Consider the following 18,028-nt stretch of genomic DNA (forward strand, 5'->3'; position numbering starts at 1 on the left):
GAATAGCTTTCTAAGCTACAGAAGATTTATCTAGCAATATATTAGGAAGGTTAAAGCTTAATAATGGAGCTCTGTGGGTTAAAGCTTACAAGTAAGTATTGTATTCTAAATAAGCAAGCATTGTTTTAACCAAAAGTACGTGTGCTTATGGTGATTACATAGAACTACTGTCAATGTGCTTTTGCTTTGTGTAATTAGTCAAGAAGCTTATAAAGTGAGTTGTAACATTAAGTTTTCTAGCCTGCTGCCTGGGATGTGAGCTGCTGGCATCTTCCCATTGTCATAACCATGTAATGAGAGTGATGCTGAAAAATGAAACAGCTGGAGGCACAGTCAACGTCTCGTTCACATCTGTAAATAGCCCCCCTTGCCAGTGTCACCTGCAGAGCCCCAGGGTGCTGGTGGTGACAATTCCTGCTTGCAGGGTGCTGCTCTGCCTGGTTGCAGCAGCACCCTGTGCCCTCCCTGCTGCTGCCCGTGCCATCTGTGCCCCCCTGGTGACCGTGTGCTCCCGTGCAGGTGCGCATCGAGGACGACGTCGTGGTGACAGCCACGGGCGTGGAGCTGCTCACCTGCGTCCCACGGACCGTGCAGGAGATTGAGGCCTTCATGGCAGAGGGCCAGGGCAGTGCCAAATCATTTGGCTGCCTCTCCAGCCAAAAGCAGTAAACTTCAGGGTGGTGCTTATTGCCTCAACTAATCAGTCATCGTTCTGATTTAATGCTGCAGCACAGAAAATGAAATGCATCCAATTCTCAATAGCAAGAAAATCAGCAGTTTACGTGACCAAGCAGCAGCCAAATAACCCTGCTGCCTTGTCAGTGGGGCTTATACTTCTGTCAGATCTCAACTCAGATTATCTTGCAATTAAATCTGAATTTTGATGATTGGGACTCTACCAAATGGATTATCTGAAAGCTATGAGCAATTGTAACACTCTTAAGTCCTTTTTTAAACTTCATCACAAGTACTGTGAAAAACAGAAATAAAAATCAGTTGTTCTCTGTGGACATAATGACATTTTTCTTATGGACCTGTATCCATGTACTAAGCAGAAACAAATTTTTATTAAAATTCACCTTGGCATCATTTGTGTTCACAACTTTGTGGTCATTTTACTTTTCTGCTCCAGTTCCTGCTTCTTTATCTGACCTTATTGCCAATTTGTGCCCTGCAAACTTTGACCCTTCCCTAGCCAGAGTTCTCTGCTCTGGACAGTGGCTGTACTGATCCTTCAAACACATCCCCATCCTCATCAGATTTGTTCATCTGTTTGTTCCTTAAAAACACAGATTGCTTTAGTGTTCATGGCCCTTAGAAGTTGAAAGAAGGGAATATCTTTGCTGCAGGGCTCATGGTCATTCAGCAGCATATGCTGTGCAGCATGGTAGAGTTACTTTTAACTGTTCAGTGTTAGACATTTCAGAATGAAATAATGTAAATCTTATTTGGATACCTTACAAACATATTGATATTAGTCACAAAATTATTTTCCACTCATGCAAGCTTTAAATTACCAAGAGAAGCTTTTCTTTACTGTAGGTATTCATCAGCTTGCAGGATAATAAATACATTTCTTGCATCATAAAATAGCACTAGGTGCTGGCAACTACATAAAAATAATCTTTCTCACTCTACATACCCATCAAAACTCCTGTTCACTATTCAGATTCTGTTGCAGTTTGACTGCAAAGCCACTTCAGAACATCCCCCTGCTGTGCCAGGAGGAGCTGAAGCCACAGCAGAGCATCAGGGCCTTGCTGGGTCTGGTCCCTCAGCAGCTGGGTGCGAGCAGCTCGGCTCTGTGGCTCACACAGGTGATGGGATGGGCTGTGAGCTCCTGTCCCACCTGGGGGCTTGGCTGCTGTCAGGAACACTGCCCCTGCCTTGCTGCCTGCCCCCAGCACTGCATCTAGGCCTGCCATCATTTCCTCAAGAATCCTCATAGACATTGCTCCAGGAGAGCTCCTTTTGCTGAGCAGCTTGGTCTGTGTGACAAGAACTGCCCTTTATTCCCAACAGCCTGGTGATCCATTGCTATGGAGGAAACTTCATGTGGGAGACCAAAGAAACACTGTGAAACAATCCAGAGGACTTCATTCATGCCACTCAATTAATAAATAAGCCTATTTACATATTTTAAAGGTTTCTTGACACTGGTTTGTAAGAGACAAATACAGGAATTGCTGCACTGCACTTCTTGACTGTGAAGGGAGACATTTTTTTCAGGCAGGGAGGTTGTGGGATGAGGAGCTTGTATGTGCTGCTGCATTGGTGTCCCTGCTGTGGTGACTGGAATGTTCCACTTCTGAATTCTGTCACCTGCACAAGGACATCAGGCTTTGCTTGGGTAGCACTGCAGATATGAGAACACAGAGACTGTACTGGCATTGCTCTGAACTCATCTGCCCCAAAACTCAGGTTTTTCAGTGCAAAACAGTGCTTGTAGGCCCAGCCCCATTCGCTCCACAGCCAAGAGTTGTGCTGGGCTGTGGGAACCCAGAGCATCCCTCTGTCTGTCCAGCACGGCCAGGACCCTGCCAGGGGGCTCAGAGACCCTGGCACAGAGCCCAGAACACCTGTGGGTTTGATTGTGACCCCTGGAGCAAATTATCAACCTGAGATGAAGATCTGCAAGCCACAACAGTTTAGGTAGAATAACAGTGAAGTTATCACAGGGTGGAAAAGTCGATTTTGGGGTTTCTGGTATGGGGGTTCAGGAGGCAAGATGGAGGGAACTGGGCATGCCCAGCCTTTCTCCTTCTTCTTCTTGGCCTCCATCTCCTGCTGTGATGGTGGCACTTACAGATTGGTTTAGAGTAGAAGCTCACTGTCTCACACAGGTGATAGGGATTGGACAGTAATTGTGAACATTGCACATGTAGTTTTTAGTATAAAGCCATAACACTGCCCTGGGGGCAGGCAGAGTGCCTGGAACTGTCCTGCTGGACGGACCTGGGCAGGGCAGGAGAAAGAATTTTATAGATAAGGAACAATGAACAACCTTGAGACTGAGAAATGAAGAGCCCTGACTGCTTCTTCAAGCACTGGGCTGGGAAAAGAGACTTTGAACAATCTCGGGGTCACTCTGAGCAGCCAGAGATCCCGACACTGTGGCAGGCTCTGAACACACCAGGGGATGATGATGATGCTGAACCCTGGTGCTGCTGTTTTATAGAAACACTGCACAGATTTGGAAACACTGCCATCACCCCGGAGCATTGGGAGGCCTCTCCCGGCTGTGCCGGGCGCTGGCAGGAGCAGGAGCGGGGCCGGGCCGCAGAACAGGTCGGGCAGGGAGGAGGCAGAGCCGGTTCTGCCCTGGGCGCGGCCGCTCGGAGCCTCCGGGCAGCGCCCGCCCTGCTCCACCGGGGATGCTCGGGCTGTGCTCGGGCTCTGCTCGGGCTGTGCTCGGGTTCTGCTCGGCCTCTGTTCGGGCTCTGCTCGGGTCTGCTCGGGTTCTGCTCTGGTTCTGCTCGGCCTATGCTCGGGTCTGCTCGGGCTCTGCTCGGCCTCTGTTCGGGCTCTGCTCGGCCTCTGTTCGGGCTCTGCTCGGGTCTGCTCGGGCTCTGCTCGGGCTCTGCTCGGCTCTGCTCGGGTTCTGCTCGGGTTCTGCTCGGGCTCTGCTCGGGTTCTGCTCGGCTCTGCTCGGCTCTGCTCGGGTTCTGTTCGGGTTCTGCTCGGGCTCTGCTCGGGTCTGCTCGGGTTCTGCTCGGGTTCTGCTCGGGCTCTGCTCGGGTTCTGCTCGGCTCTGCTCGGCTCTGCTCGGGTTCTGTTCGGGTTCTGTTCGGGCTCTGCTCGGGTCTGCTCGGGTTCTGCTCCGGCTCTGCTCGGGTTCTGTTCGGGTTCTGCTCGGGTTCTGTTCGGCTCTGCTCAGGCTCTGCTCGGCCTATGCTCGGCTCTGCTCGGGCTCTGCTCGGGTCTGCTCGGCTCTGTTCGGGCTCTGTTCGGGCTCTGCTCGGGTTCTGTTCGGCTCTGCTCGGCTCTGCTCGGGCTCTGCTCGGGTTCTGCTCGGCTCTGCTCGGGTCTGCTCGGCTCTGTTCGGGCTCTGTTCGGCTCTGCTCGGCCTATGCTCGGCTCTGTTTGGGTCTGCTCGGGCTCTGTTCGGGTTCTGTTCGGGCTCTGCTCGGGCTCTGCTCGGGATGCGGCACCATTTTCATTTTCCCCCCGCTGTCCTTCATCATCAGGCCCATGAACTTGGTGAATGTAAATTTCATCCTTCATTCCAGAAGATTGTTCTGTAATTATGATCATTTTTATCCACTTAGGCAAAAAGTGAATTAGACCTTTTTTCCTAAACTGGGGAGGGGAGGGGAATAAACCTTTTTTTAAAAGCAAAGTGATATTTAATACTTTAAAAAGTGGTGTTTAATAATTTTAAGTGTATTAATGGGGTGAAAGTACAGCTTATGGCAAATCTTCTTTTTGACTACATCAAGATATTTTATATTCTGTCATGTGTTCCCAAATGCCTTTTCCCCTTGGCACAAACAGACTTGAATAGAGTTGGCACCGAAGTAACAGAATGTGTCTTATGCTGAGCAAATTTGTGTGTTTAGAAACGTCTGAGCACTTCTGAAATGATACATGTAAATTGTTTAAGGAGTGCTCTGGGGGCTGGAGCAGACCCCTTCCTTCCCTTGGGGGACATTGAGAAAATGGGAATCAGCTTTCCTGGTGAAATGTGCTGTAACTCCTTGTGCACTGACAGGCGCTGGATTCTGCCACAGTCTGGAGTTAAGAGTAATGAGTCAAAAGGAAAATCTTAACTTTTATAGGTCCACGGTGAAATTTTGTGTGCCCTGCAGCAGAGGGTGAGATGGAGGATGTACTCTGCTGCCACACAGCCTGGGCTGCTTCACCCCGGGGGAACCCACCCTTGCTCCCTGGAGCTGCTTGGGCAGGGGGGCCTTGGAATAAGCCTGAGCCCTCTCCTGCAGCCTCTCACTGGGGCACGTTTAAACACGGATTGGTTCCAATCACCAGTGAGGTGCTGCACAGAGCCATTGCTGCTCTGGGCCTTGTCCTGCTGCCAGCCAAGGACAAGGATCATTGTCCCAGTGCCAGTCGAGGCCAGGGATCCTTGTTCCAGTGTCAGCCAGGGATCATTGTCCTGGTGTCACTAAGGCCAGGGATCGCTGTCCCGCCATCCCCAAGGCCAGAGTTCCTTGTCCTGCTGTCCCCAAGGGCAGGGTGGCTGTCCCACTGTCCCCAAGGCCCTGTGCCAGGGCTGTCCCCAAGGGCAGGGTGGCTGTCCCCGTGTGTGCCCAGCAGAGACAAGGCCAAGGTGCCGTGCGGAGGCCGCACCACCGTTCCTGTCACTCCTGGCCCTGTCCCTGTCCCTGTGCTCTGGTCACTCCTGGCCCTGTCCCTGTGTTCTGGTCACTCCTGTCCCTGTGTTCTGGTCACTCCTGGCCCTGTCCCTGTGCTCTGGTCACCCTGTCCCTGTCAGGCTCCAAGCACTTTGGCCATCACTTGGGGGACAGGAGTGGCTGCATGGCGTTTATTTTCCAGTTGGGCTTAAACCACAGCATCAGTAAAAAAAAAAAAAAAGCCAATGCACTGATGAACCAAAATTTCATTTTCCAAACAAATTACTTTTATAACTCAGTGGTTTGGTTTTGAACAAGAAGGAAATGGGATCAGAGCTGTCGGGAGCAACAGGTGAAGTCACCCACGAGAGCTTCGGAAAGAGGATCACCCTCACTCAGGAGAGATCCAGGAAATCATTTCCACCAAAATCACAAACAAACAGCCAGGATGTGCAGCCCCTCCTCAGACTGCAGAGGAGGGACCCACAGCAGCCTGGCAAACCAGCTGCAGGACAATGGGGACAGACAGCCCCAGTGCAGGTCAGACAGCCAGGGCAGAAATCAGCCCTGGCCTTTCCACCAGGGACGTGCAGTAACAAAGGAGATCCTTCAGGTCATCTTTTCCCTGGGAATTTTTGGTGTTCTGCTTCTCTCCCCACCTCCTGTCGAAAAATTTTCAGCCTTAAATTTCTTTTCCTTTTTTTTTTTTTTGCCTTTTTTGTTAAATCAGACATTTAGACAAAACTGTACAGAGTTTCTGATGGCTTCTATGGAGCAGAAACCTGAGTGAAAGAGGGGAACAGAGACTATTGCACTGATTTCTCCAAGGGCAACTCTGCACTTGGAGACAGAAAAGGGATGGGAAAAGTAAGGCCACTACAAGCAAAACATTTTTATTAGCTCCTGGTATTTCAACCCTACCAACTTCAGGTGCAGTTAGAATGAAAAAACATATCTGTAAAAAGTCTAACATAATCCAAAACAATCCATCAAAGTTTTCCACGTGTATTAAAAGTTTAAATTCAAAAAAGAACTTCTCAAGGTTTCATTCTCTAACAGTATCTTCATAGAGATAACATCCAAGTTTTTTCCTAAGTGCAGATACAGAGCAAACAAGCATCCTCCAAAATAATCTATGGACAAAGGTAGTGTAAGAGGGAAATTAAGACAGTGTAGTAATCTACAAGACAGACACACAGGTTAAATGTAAAATAACCATACCATCAATGAAATATTTAAAAATTAAAATAAATTAAAGTTACATCAAAGTTCCTGCTTTACTTTGTTTAAATCCTCAGTATAGCACATAGCACTGCAGTATGGATCATGGCAAAGACTAAGCAGTAGCAATAAAAAAGTTGCTACAGGAAAACTTCTATGGAAATAAAACAAGGCTACAGATACTCCTTCACACAGACCTATGATGGCTGTAGAAATTCCACTGAATCAGTTACTAGGGCCATTTATTTTTAAAATCACTGTAAATTCCTGTAATGTCAGCCAGCAGTGATCCATGCATCCCAGTTCCACACCTGCTGTCCTGCCCCTTCCACTGCTAAGCCAAGCTGCACTTCTTGTTCTCCCCAGCACCTCCTTCCCAGCAGGAATGCCATTTTGCAGGGCACAGGTTTTTGGTAGCACTTTGAAATTTTCTGGAAAAAAGCTCTTGTTCTCATAAGGCCCCAGTCACTTATGTGAGCAATATGAAATACAAGCTTCAATAAAAGGCTTTTATTGTCAGTGTGCTGCTTTGCCTCTTGTACATGATGCTTCATGTGCCATTTGGAGGCCAAGTGCCTGTACATATCGTCAGAGCATATTGTTATTTTTCTGGTGAACATTGGTAAGCATCCCAGCTCACTATTACTACAACCTCCCCATTACCTATAACTGGGCAGGAGGGACCTACATGGTGCTTCATAGGACTTAAATTCTACAGATTTAAAGTAAAAAGCAAAAATTCTCCACAGCCTTTGCAGTTTGTAATATGTAATGGAGAAATCAAAGGGCTAAAACACTCTAACAGGTATTTAAAAAACATTCTATTCAGTCACAAGTTTCTGATACTACAGTGAGCCATCCTGCTGGATTCCTCCCATTATGCAAAGTCTAAAATGGTAAGTGAATATTCCTGTGAAAATGTTATCTCCTAAATATTACATTCCTAGTTAGCTAGGAGTTCAGATCTGATTAAGTCTTTGAGGAGAAAAATATTTAAAACAAACGGTTAACCAGTTTCTGGTTTAATTGTTACAAATCTTCAGTGTTAAATCTAAAAGAAGAAAATCCACAAAACAATGGCTAAAGGTACAGTTTTTGCTGGGTTACTGCACGGGCACTGCAGACAAGCTGCAGCTCAAGAGTTTGTCTGATGAGGTCGCAGGTTTCTACTGCCCACTGTTTTCTGCGTTTGTTGTGGCGCTCTCAGTGCCAACAGGCTGCACGTTATCTGCAAAATTGTGGGCATGCTCAAGGAACAAGTCTTTCAGTACGCTCAGCTCCTTGGTCAGGAGTTTAATTTTTGCCTCTAAACGTTCATTTTCTTCTTTGAGCTGGTTGACCCTCTGCAGCGTGTCCTGTGCTTTCTGCTTGCTTTTTAAGCGGCTCTTTTTCACCGCCATGTTGTTCCGCTCTCTGCGCTGCCGATACTCATCGCTGTTTCTGTCCACAAAGGAACTTTTCTTTCCCTGCTTGCTCGGGGGCACAGCTTTGCCTCCACCCCCAGGACTGACTGGCACCAGCTGGGGAACCTGCTGCAGGCCACTGGAGTGTGCTTGAGTGTGGATCACACTTACTCCGCTCGCATCTGTGCCGGGGTTCTGTTGGGGTGTCTTGCTCATTTGGGCAGGCTGTTCTTGGACACTGCAGAATTTATCAGGAGACTGAAAACTCTTGGGTTTCTAGAAGGTGTTTCCAATGGATCTTCACATGGATTAAGAGCAAGGTGAACCTAGTAAGGGAAAGAAAAAGCTATTAAACATGCTTGCTTCAGCTACAATCTTATACATCACTGGCTTTAGCATAAAGCACTGATGGTACATCTGGCATAACACACCGTAACTGTGCTGGAGGTGGACAAGCTGCCAGCTACATTTCTGAAGTCTCCAACATATTTGGATTGGATGGGACTATTACTGGGTCATCTAGTCAAGCTGCTTGAATTGTTCACTGGCTTCACTCAGTTATTCCAAAGCCATCCCTGATGGATGGGTGTCTAGCCTAGCCTCAAATATCTCCAGTTTCACAACCTCTGTCTTGGCAACATGTTCCACTGTCTAACTTTTCCTCCAGTTATACAATTTTCTCAGTCTTCAGACTGGAGTTTTCCTTCTGTGGCTTAAACCTATTAACAGCCTGACTCTTGACCAACAGGGGTATTTGATCCTTGTCCCCTTCGGACCACGTCTCTGAGTGTATCCACAGACAAATTCCTGCCTGACCTCTGGAGCAAGGGTGCTCAGCCTGTCCACCTTTCCTCAACCACCTTACAGCACTTGTTTTGAAGACGATGTTCAAACCGATGGCTGTCATAAGGCCCACTGGTACTGAGTGGAAAAATAAATCTATGGAAGAAGGTAGTGCATTGCAAAGGCTGTGACTGGGTGACATTCTACCACAAGCAGTGTGCTGAGCCTGTAACAGTATGCATCAGGGTGGGACAGTGCACAGGCTGATGGCAGTGTAGATCACAACTCCACAACAGAGGACTGTCACCCATTAAAAGACAGCAAGCACAGCTGACTCATCCATAAATAAGGTCACCTGCGTGGCTGGTGCACTGGTCACTGTCCCCTCTCCTGTCCAGCACACAAACCTCCTGATGAGCAAGGCATCCTCACCTGACTGACGTGCTCCCGCTGCTGAGGTCAGCCTGCTCCTGGCCCTACTGGTGGCACAAGGAGGATTCCACCACAGCTGCAGGGCCAAGGCCCTGGCAAGGCTAACAGCGGGTCCCCTCCTCTTCTCATCTCACAGGATCACTTCCTATATGGCTGGGAGAGAAGAGGGGAAGGACAACAGGATGGTCCTAAGCTCCTGAAACACCTACCTATGGCTCCAGTGAAAAATACCCAGCGATCACTCAAATCAGTGCGGATTGTCATGTTGAAAACATTTAAGTGGCACTAAACAATCCTACTGCAATGCAGCCCAGCATTGTCAAACAGATATGCAGTGTGAGCCACACAGATCAGTGTGACACATTCTCCAGAGGGCTGGGGAAAAGCTGCAGCAGCACTGGGCAGAGCTGACTGCCAGGATGGGCAGTGTCCAGCCCAGGAACACCTCTCCCATCCATAACAGCAGATGAATGACAGGATGTGTGAGGTCTGCAGTGACCTCCTGTGTGTCACTGGTCCTTCTAAACTCCCAGGTTCATCAGCTGTGTACTGTTCCTGATTGTTTTTCTCAGCAGTCTGTGTTGCTGTTTTACTTTTGGATGGGCTATCATTAAAATGTTAAAATTCAACCGTGCAGATCAACTGCATATTTTCTTCCATGATGAAGGAGCCACAATGAGATGCAGCTGCACAGTGTGGTTCAATAACATTCATGGAAAAGCCCACTAAATTTGGCTTGAATGTTACTCAAAATTAACATTCTCTGTCACCAAGAGGTCTTCCCACTTGTGAGGATGTGTGAGTACACCCACACCCTTCCTATCAAGAAATCTTTTCATTTTCCCATTTCAGGGCAGAATGAGACCATGAACGCTTTTGGAGCTGAATCTAAACACACAGCGTCCAACACCTCTCTGTTAGCATTTCCCCAACTGCAACCCTTAAAGCAGCTTCTGCATGCCGTGTTTCCGTGTCAGATGCTGACCTAACAAGCAGTCAGGCAGAGCTGCACTGCACACCCAGCTGAGGAGGTGCCTGTGCCAGCACAGACTGGCAGGGCCGGTTGTAGCAGCTGTGCCTGGGTAATTGCACAGACATTCTTACTCGAGGTGTAAGTGCCTGCTCCTCTTAGAGCACACACTGGCCTTGTCTGCACTTTATTTTACAACAGAGGATTTCTGCAGCCCTCAAAGCATATACAGATATGCAGTTCTCTTAGGTTGTCTCTGACAAGTAGATTTTTGACACCTTTTCCAAATCAAACAGAATGCTCTGCTGTCTCCTCTGCTTCAACACATTTCAGTGCTTGCAAAGTTCACCTGGACAGGCCAGTTATGTAACCCACACCATCCTCACAATCTGATTTTTGTGCTCCTACTACAGAGGAAGGGGTGGCTCCTGCCCCCCAAGGAACCCCACCTGACATGAAACAAGTTTCTTCACCAGGTTCCATGTGCTACTTCTCTCCATGCTATCCAAACTATTTAACACTGCTTTAACTCTTCTTTGCTATCTCTATCAGATTTCCATTTGATTCAATGAAAAAATTATTTGTTCCATTAAACCTAATATTAATGAAGTATTTCAGATGGATATAAGCAGAGAAGATAACCAGTGTCACACCTCTCAAACAAGAATTCCAGCCCTGCCTGCTAGAACAGACCTCCCTCAGTTCCTTCCCACTGGAACTGATTTGTTTTTTATTAAATTGCTGTTTCTCGAGTGAGACATGCTCTTATCTGGCCTGATGATCAGAACTCTTAACTGGGACAGGTGACACCTGGATTCCTGTCCTGCTCCAAAGAATATGCAGAGCAAATTGCACTAAACTAGAACTAGCACTGAACTGCATCACAGAGCTACAGAGCGCCAGCTGAGGCTCGGAACTTGTTTTCCCCCTGGTATTTGGAGGCCGGGTGCCTGTCACAGCTGTCAGAGGGCTGTCCCAGGTAGCAGCAGGTGCTGTGGGGATACTGCAAGGAGAATTAAAGGCAGCAGCAGGGACAGGGCACACCGAGGGGACGGCCATGGTCACTGGGGGAGGCACACCGGGCTCAAGGCTCCCAGAGCCCCTGCACACAGGTTGCCTCCCCGAGACTGCTGACAGCCCCAGCACAGCAGGACACAGCTCCTCAGGGAGCCAGCCCCGTTTCCCAGCATCTTGTTCCCATAAAGCTGCCCAAGAGCCTCAGCCCAGCAACAGCCCCAGGCTGGTTCCACCCAACACATGGTACTGCTTCCAGTGGCCAGTTAGAACTGCCTGGTTCCCTCCTTGGGCACCAAGTGGCCACCCAGGAACCCAGCTGGCCACCCACTGCAGCAGAATAGCTGGGAACTCCAGAGGTGCCTTCTCAGGCACAAAGATGTTTCTTACTGTCCCACACTACTCCTCGGGGACCAGTGAAGCAATGAAGGCCCTCATCTGCTTTCACACATACAAAAAGTAAAAATAAAGACATTAAACTTCCAAATGTTTGCTTTGGCAAAAAAAAAAAAAAAAAAAAAAAAAAAAAAGGCAAAAAAAAAAAACCCCAAAACTGTTTTGCCAATTCAATCAGTATTTGTTTTTTAAAAAATACGAAGTGCTTCTCTCTGCTCCTTTCCTGAGGTGTGATTGTGGTGATTCTGATCATTAGTCAGAATAACTCTATCGCTCAAATTCACAAAGCTGTCTTGTCAAATGCAAAATCGGTGCCAATTTGAACAGCAATAGGGACCTCTCTTCTGTCACACTTCACAAGGAATAGAGATAGGATCCTTCCTGACAGGATCCGAGTCCGGATTCCAATGACCCTGCACTAAGGAAGTGCAGGCACAATGTGCAGAGCAATGCGAGCGCCGGCTCACACTCACGGCTCACGCTCAGGTGTGCAGGGGATGTGCTAGCTCTCACTTACTGAGGGCTGGGACACAACGCTTTTGGCACTGGGCAGCTCAATCCCATTTCTTGTCATAGCTGACAACATTTCCACATTTATTTCAGAATCTCCATTTTTAATGCACATCTTAACAGACTGTACCAGAACACATAAACACGTATCTTAACATGACAGAACCCCAAACGCTGGGAGGCGAGGAGGTATCAGAGCACTGTCTTTGGAATTAAAACCACAGCTGGGACTTCTAACGATAAACCAATTCCTTAATTCCGAAGTTTTGCCAACGCTAAGCGTTTTACTTTCCGAAGCGGCTCGGCACGGCCCCGTTACGGAGCTGGGGCTCTTCCTGCCGGATGTCAGCGCCAAGGCCGGCGCGGAGCTCCCTGCCTGCCTAACCCCGGGTGCGAACCCGCCACCGGAGCTACGGACACTCGCCAGGAGCCCGACCCGTCTGGCCGAGGCTCCCCGGGCGGTACCGGGCCGCGCTCCCCGGCTGCCCCTCGGCCGGGTGCGCTCCCGCCGCACCGTGAGCCCCGGAGCCGCCCCGGCGCGGCCTCGCTCCCCCCGCCCCGGGCCGGGACCGACCGCGGGGACCGGCACCGGCCCTCCCCGGCGGGCCCATGGCGCCGCCGCCGCCCTCCCCGGGCCGCCCGCCCGCCGAGGCCGCGCCGCTCCTCCCCCGTCCGAGCGGGGCGCGGGGGTGCCCGGCGCTGCCAAGCCGTGACTTCACCGGGGGAGGGGAGGGGAGGGAGCCGGGGCCGCCCGCCGATTGCATCACGCGCTGCCGAGCGGGGCCCGGCGGGCGGGGGCGGCCGCGGCCCCCCGGCCCCGCACGCGCCCCCCGCGCTTACCTGAGCGGCGCGAGCGGCGGGAGGGGCCGGGCGGGCCGCGCTCGGTACCGTGCGCGTGCGGCCAGCGCCGATTGCGACACCGCGCGGGCCGGCCCCGCCCCGGGTGATGCAACCGGCCCGGGATCGGCACCGCGCGCGGCCAATCGGCGCCCGCCGGGGGCGGGGCCGAGCCCCGAGGGGCTCCTGTGGGGCGGGGCGGGGCCGTGCGCAACCCGCGGGCTCCGCTCCAGCCCCGCCGCGGCCGCGGCCCCAGCGAGCCCAGCACCGGCCCGGGGGAGCTCAGCACAGCTCCGGCCGCGGCCCCAGCGAGCCCAGCACCGGCCCGGGGGAGCTCAGCACAGCCCCGGCCACGGCCCCAGCGAGCCCAGCACCGGCCCGGGGGAGCTCAGCACAGCCCCGGCCACGGCCTGATCGAGCCCAGCACCGGCCCGGGGGAGCTCAGCACAGCCCCGGCCACGGCCTGAGCGAGCCCAGCACCGGCCCGGGGGAGCTCAGCACAGCCCCGGCCACGGCCTGAGCGAGCCCAGAACCGGCCCGGGGGAGCTCAGCACAGCCCCGGCCACGGCCTGAGCGAGCCCAGAACCGGCCCGGGGGAGCTCAGCACAGCCCCGGCCACGGCCTGAGCGAGCCCAGCAGGGCATGAGGGAGCTCAGCACAGCCCCGGCCACAGCCTGAGCGAGCCTAGCATCGGCCTGAGCGAGCCCGGTCACTGCCTCAGCCCGCCCACGGCCTGAGCGAATCTGGTCACGGCCACGGCCCGGGGGAGCCCAGCACGGGCCTGAGCGAGCCCGGCCGTGGCTGCTCGCAGGGTTTGTGTCCCGGCGCTGCCGGAGCCGCGCTGAAGGAAAACGCTCCCGGGCCCCGCGTGCCCCCGGGCCGGCTGTGCCCCCAGAGCCGCTTCCCCTATCGGACGAGGAGCGGGCGCAGAGGCGGCCCCGCCCGGCCCGGCCCGGCCCGGGGGCTGGTGGGGAGCGAGGCGGCCGCGTCCCCGCGCCGGTGGGAAGCGGGTCCCGCCCGTATTCCAGGAGGGTCCGGCACTCCCTCAGCCCGAGGGGCAGAAGCCGAGAGCGCGTTCCCCGCCGAGTCCCTGCAGGGGCAGAGCGGGGAGCCCGGCCCGGCCCGGCCCGGCGGGAGGCACAGCGCAGCCCCGGTGTGCCCGGGCCGGGCCGGGCGGTGCTGGGCGTACCTGGCACAGCCCCTGCGCTCGATCCTCGTGTGCGCCACTCGCGTAGGGGCTGGGCTCCATGAGCCCTGCGCGTCTCTTCCAACTCTAAATAATGTTCTGTCATTCTGCTGAAGTTGGCCAGTGCCCCACGGGCATCGGAGCTGATGGCGGTGTGTCTCTGTACTGATTGGCATCTTCTAATTGTTCCCAGGCTGTTAATTAGCACCTGGGATGCTAATTCCCAGGAGTATTCCCATCTCGATCCTGGCTGCCGTGTGGTTTGCCTCCTTAGAATGCTGTGAGATCAAGGGGAAGGAATGCCAAAGACGTCCCAAAAAAGTATCAACAGTTCTCTTGACAACAGAAATTATGGCAAATTTCTAAATTTCATAGATTCCTGGGTAATTTTTCTTTTCTAACTTGCTATTAGAAAAGAAATCCTAAATGCTGGCAGACTAGGAAACATCTGGATCTTAGAGTTAAATGTGAAAGGAGGGTTTTGCACCATTTCATTGGTATGTTGTTATAAAATACATCACTTTTTGTGGAGAAAAGTTCTTTTTGCCCTTAATATTTTCCAGACACTTTGTTTTGTATCACTTTTGTTCTGCCCAAACAAGCATATACTTACTATATATATCCACACATGCGCTCACAACCCAAGCTGTGTGGGAGCAAGGTGTGTTTGCAGCTCCCTGAGTGGGAATTGTACACTTCAATACACAGGTGTGTGTGTTTGCAGTGGGCAGGTCTCAAAATCATGTTTATAAGGTAGGCAAGTTTGGAACAAGTTCAAGTGTGCAGGCAATGAAAACAATACTGTTTGAAAAGTAGGATTTTTTTAATGTAGAGGGGAAAAAAGGATCTATGCTACTCTGAGACCTGCTTGAAAATGTTTTATGTCTGCAAAAGACTTGTGAATAATTAGATTTGTAAATACAGTTCCAGAGCTCAGTAATGTAGATACAATTATTTATATTTACCATTTTTATGGCTGGCTGATGTTGAGGAGGGGTTTAGTTTTTGTAAAGCCCCGTGGAAAATAAACCATATTTGCAGAAGAATTCCAAGGGTTAGTCTGGGCAAACAGTTTTACTCAGCTCAATTACCACAAAGATATTTTTCCTTGTCAGTCATCAAGTATTTGCTATAATTTCTTTAATGTTTTTTCTGCTTTTTAATTGAAACTGTTAAATTTTCTGTGACAATGACTCATCCATCTATAGCTGGAGTGAAATTCCAGGTAAGCTTTACACATTATCCTTTGCTCACAGTAGTTAAGTGTGTGTGCTCTTCGGATGCTTTCGTGGGATTTTAGAGCTCTTTATGACCATTCATTCATTAATCCTCACCAAAGATAGCTGAAGAAAATAAAATGCAGACACACTTAGCTCACAGAGCTGACTATTTTAGACATTAAAGCTCACACATAATTCCCTGCATGCAAGGCACTCCGGTGCTGGGTTGGCATTATGTGGTGTTATAGAAACCCTCACGCAGTGTGCTTCAGTTTTTGCAGGATTTAAAACAGAATATCGTGGCAGCAGTCTAAGAAGTAAGCACAGAGATGTCTGGACAGCTGGGCAGTGGCACTGGAATATACAACTTCCCTGATGGTGTGCAGGCTGTGCCAGGGGAGCAGCAGCTCTGGGTGGGTGGCAGAGCAGCCTGATCCCTGCAGGGACAGACCCTTCTCCCTCTGTTCTGGGTGTGCTCCTGCAGCAGCTGCTGACCCAGATATGCAGATAATGCTGGAGCAGTGTCTTGCTTTCACATGCATTAGCCAGCTCACGATTGTTTAATGACTTTGGTCCTGGAAGATAATTACACTGATACTCAGTGTCTTCAGGTAAGCTACAGCAATTCCCTTTTAGAGCATTGAGGAGATGCAAACACTGGGAACTGGAGGCAGAGGGTACAAAGGGGAGAGGAGCCTTAGGGACAAGTGTCCCTGTTTACTGCCCATGCAGTGTGTTCCCTTAACACAAAAACATTTAGAGGTTCCCTGGTGCCTTTTACTCAGAGTGAAAACTGCTTTGTTGCCCTTGGAATAGTTTCTGTTGTGTCTGATTCCATTGTTCACCCATGTTTCCTCTGTCTTCATGAGCAATTATATATTTCTTTGTCTTAAAATAAAAACCCTACAAACTCCTAGACTGCAACTTACACATTAAAAATGTTTCTTTCCATAAGCATTTGCCTCTGTTTCCCTCATGGGTAAGCCTTTGCTGGATTTTTTTTTAACTTCAGACTTGCACATTTCAGTTTTAAGTTTACTTTTCACACATGATGTGCTGTGTACTTTTTCACTCTGGTCTAACAGCCAGGCTTTTGAATTCTAGAGAAGAAATTACTAGTTTCTCTCCAATGATTTAGAAGACATAAGAATAAATATATTTTATATGTAGTTTACAGATGGAAATAAACAGGCCCCTTAGGTAAAAACACATAATTCCAGGCTGTGAGGAGCACTCAGATGTATTTAAGGGTAAATGCATGGAATGATACCAAAATAAAACATTTTCTTGGTAACTGCTACTCCTTTTCTTGATAATGTCAACCTAGTGGAAAGATTCAATATGATTACATTCCTTCTGATCACCAAGCAGATGGCATTCATTCAGGAATATCCCAGAAACACAAAGTCTGTAATAGAGGTTTTCTGTAATCTTATTATTGCAAATCTCCCTTCTCTTCCCAGCCCTGCATTTTGGTATTACAATAATTACTTTTCGTGTTCAGGACTGACCTGTACCAAGACCAAAATCCTGCTGTTAGAAAACTGAATTTTGCAGAGCTGAGGCTATTAAGGCTTCAGAAAGCAGAAGGATTGCTGAGTTTCTTTTCTTGGGATTCTAGCTATATTAAAAAAAATTAAACACAAAGAGAAAAAGCAATATGAATAGCTCTGCCTATTGGTTTGAAAAAGCTTATACTTCCTAAGCACAGAGTTGGGGTTTTCACTATGATTTAATAATTTAAATGCCAGATGATTTAATAATTTAAATTCTCTAAGAGCTGATTTGTCAGAGGTAGCCTTTTTGACTAGGTGAGGAGAAAGGAAGGATTGCATAGTGCTGGTCACTATTTCAGTATCACACTGCTAATTCTAGCACTGACAGCAGCCTTGGAAAGTCACAGTGCTTTTGTTCTAGCAAATGGTAAGGAAAGAAAGGAACCAATCTGTTCTAATAGCAAACATCCATTTTATTGTCACTTTGCCTGGAGTTCATTTGCAGGAAAAATCGAGTGCCTTTGTTCTCTCTCTATGCAGCTAAGCTAGGAAGTCTTGTAACAAAGTATTTCCAGTTTCTAGTTCTGCATCTTCCAGAACTACTCCCCTTTATTTGCAGTTTTCAAAATATCCAGGTTATCTAGATATCTACAATTGCTTATACTGGTTTGTGAAAATCAATGAACTCAATTACATGTGCAAACTAAATGCAATGGTTCTCAAATGGAGGGGAACAAAAACCCCATAACACACAGCTGTGCCTCACAACTTCAGCAGGCTAGCAAAAGGAATCAGGCTAACACAGAAATCCTACAGAGTCTGACCAAACTAATAGACAATGAGATATATACATCATATAGTAGAAAACTAAAGCATTGATGATTTGGATGCTGTTAGAACAAACCCAAGCTGTCACTTCTACAGGCTTGACATGCTGTGCTTCTCCAGCTGCTGCAGTTCACCTTTCCCTCTACAGCTTTGAGGGGATTGAGAGGTTTGGTGCTTCGAGCTCAATGAACTGGTTCCATCTAGGTAGGGTCTGCCACAGTGGTGCCTTAGATTTGATTTCCTAATTGCTGTGGTTTTGTTTCATGCCATTATCAGGAAGGTGAATTTTTAATCAGAAACTGTTAGCAAGCACCTTCAGAATCAGCCAGCTGCACAGATAAAGGTGTGCCCACTTTGGCAAGTTTCATTTTTTCATGTGGTATTCTGTGGGTTCTTCAGTCACATATCAGAGGTTTCTCT

General features: G+C 49.5%; 2 protein-coding genes across 3 annotated transcripts in view; one reads left to right on the top strand and one right to left on the bottom strand.

The window, feature by feature from the left end:
* PEPD (peptidase D) overlaps positions 1–1,089 on the top strand; it is a 151,720-nt gene extending 150,631 nt beyond the window's left edge. The window contains exon 15 of the mRNA XM_063167645.1: positions 520–1,089. Coding sequence (XP_063023715.1) covers positions 520–669 — 150 coding nt within the window. The 3' untranslated portion in view covers positions 670–1,089. The remainder of the gene's footprint in view (positions 1–519) is intronic.
* A 5,100-nt stretch (positions 1,090–6,189) lies between these two features.
* CEBPG (CCAAT enhancer binding protein gamma) lies at positions 6,190–12,969 on the bottom strand. Of its 2 annotated transcripts, none has more exons than XM_063167647.1 (2): positions 12,882–12,969; positions 6,190–8,262 (listed from the first exon to the last, which is right to left on the bottom strand). In XM_063167647.1, the coding sequence occupies exon 2, from the start codon at positions 8,150–8,152 to the stop codon at positions 7,700–7,702; it is 453 nt and encodes a 150-aa protein (XP_063023717.1). In that variant the 5' UTR covers positions 8,153–8,262; positions 12,882–12,969; the 3' UTR covers positions 6,190–7,699. The 2 variants fall into 2 exon arrangements, with proteins under 2 accessions (XP_063023717.1, XP_063023718.1); XM_063167648.1 differs by lacking the exon at positions 12,882–12,969 and adding an exon at positions 9,152–9,983.
* Positions 12,970–18,028: the final 5,059 nt, after the last annotated feature.

This window comes from Melospiza melodia, chromosome 13, assembly GCF_035770615.1.
Source record: "Melospiza melodia melodia isolate bMelMel2 chromosome 13, bMelMel2.pri, whole genome shotgun sequence".
Taxonomy (NCBI): domain Eukaryota; kingdom Metazoa; phylum Chordata; class Aves; order Passeriformes; family Passerellidae; genus Melospiza; species Melospiza melodia.

Coding starts and splice junctions, on each gene's coding strand:
- CEBPG (XM_063167647.1), bottom strand. CDS start 8,152: ATGAGCAAGACACCCCAACAGAACCCCGGCACAGATGCGAGCGGAGTA.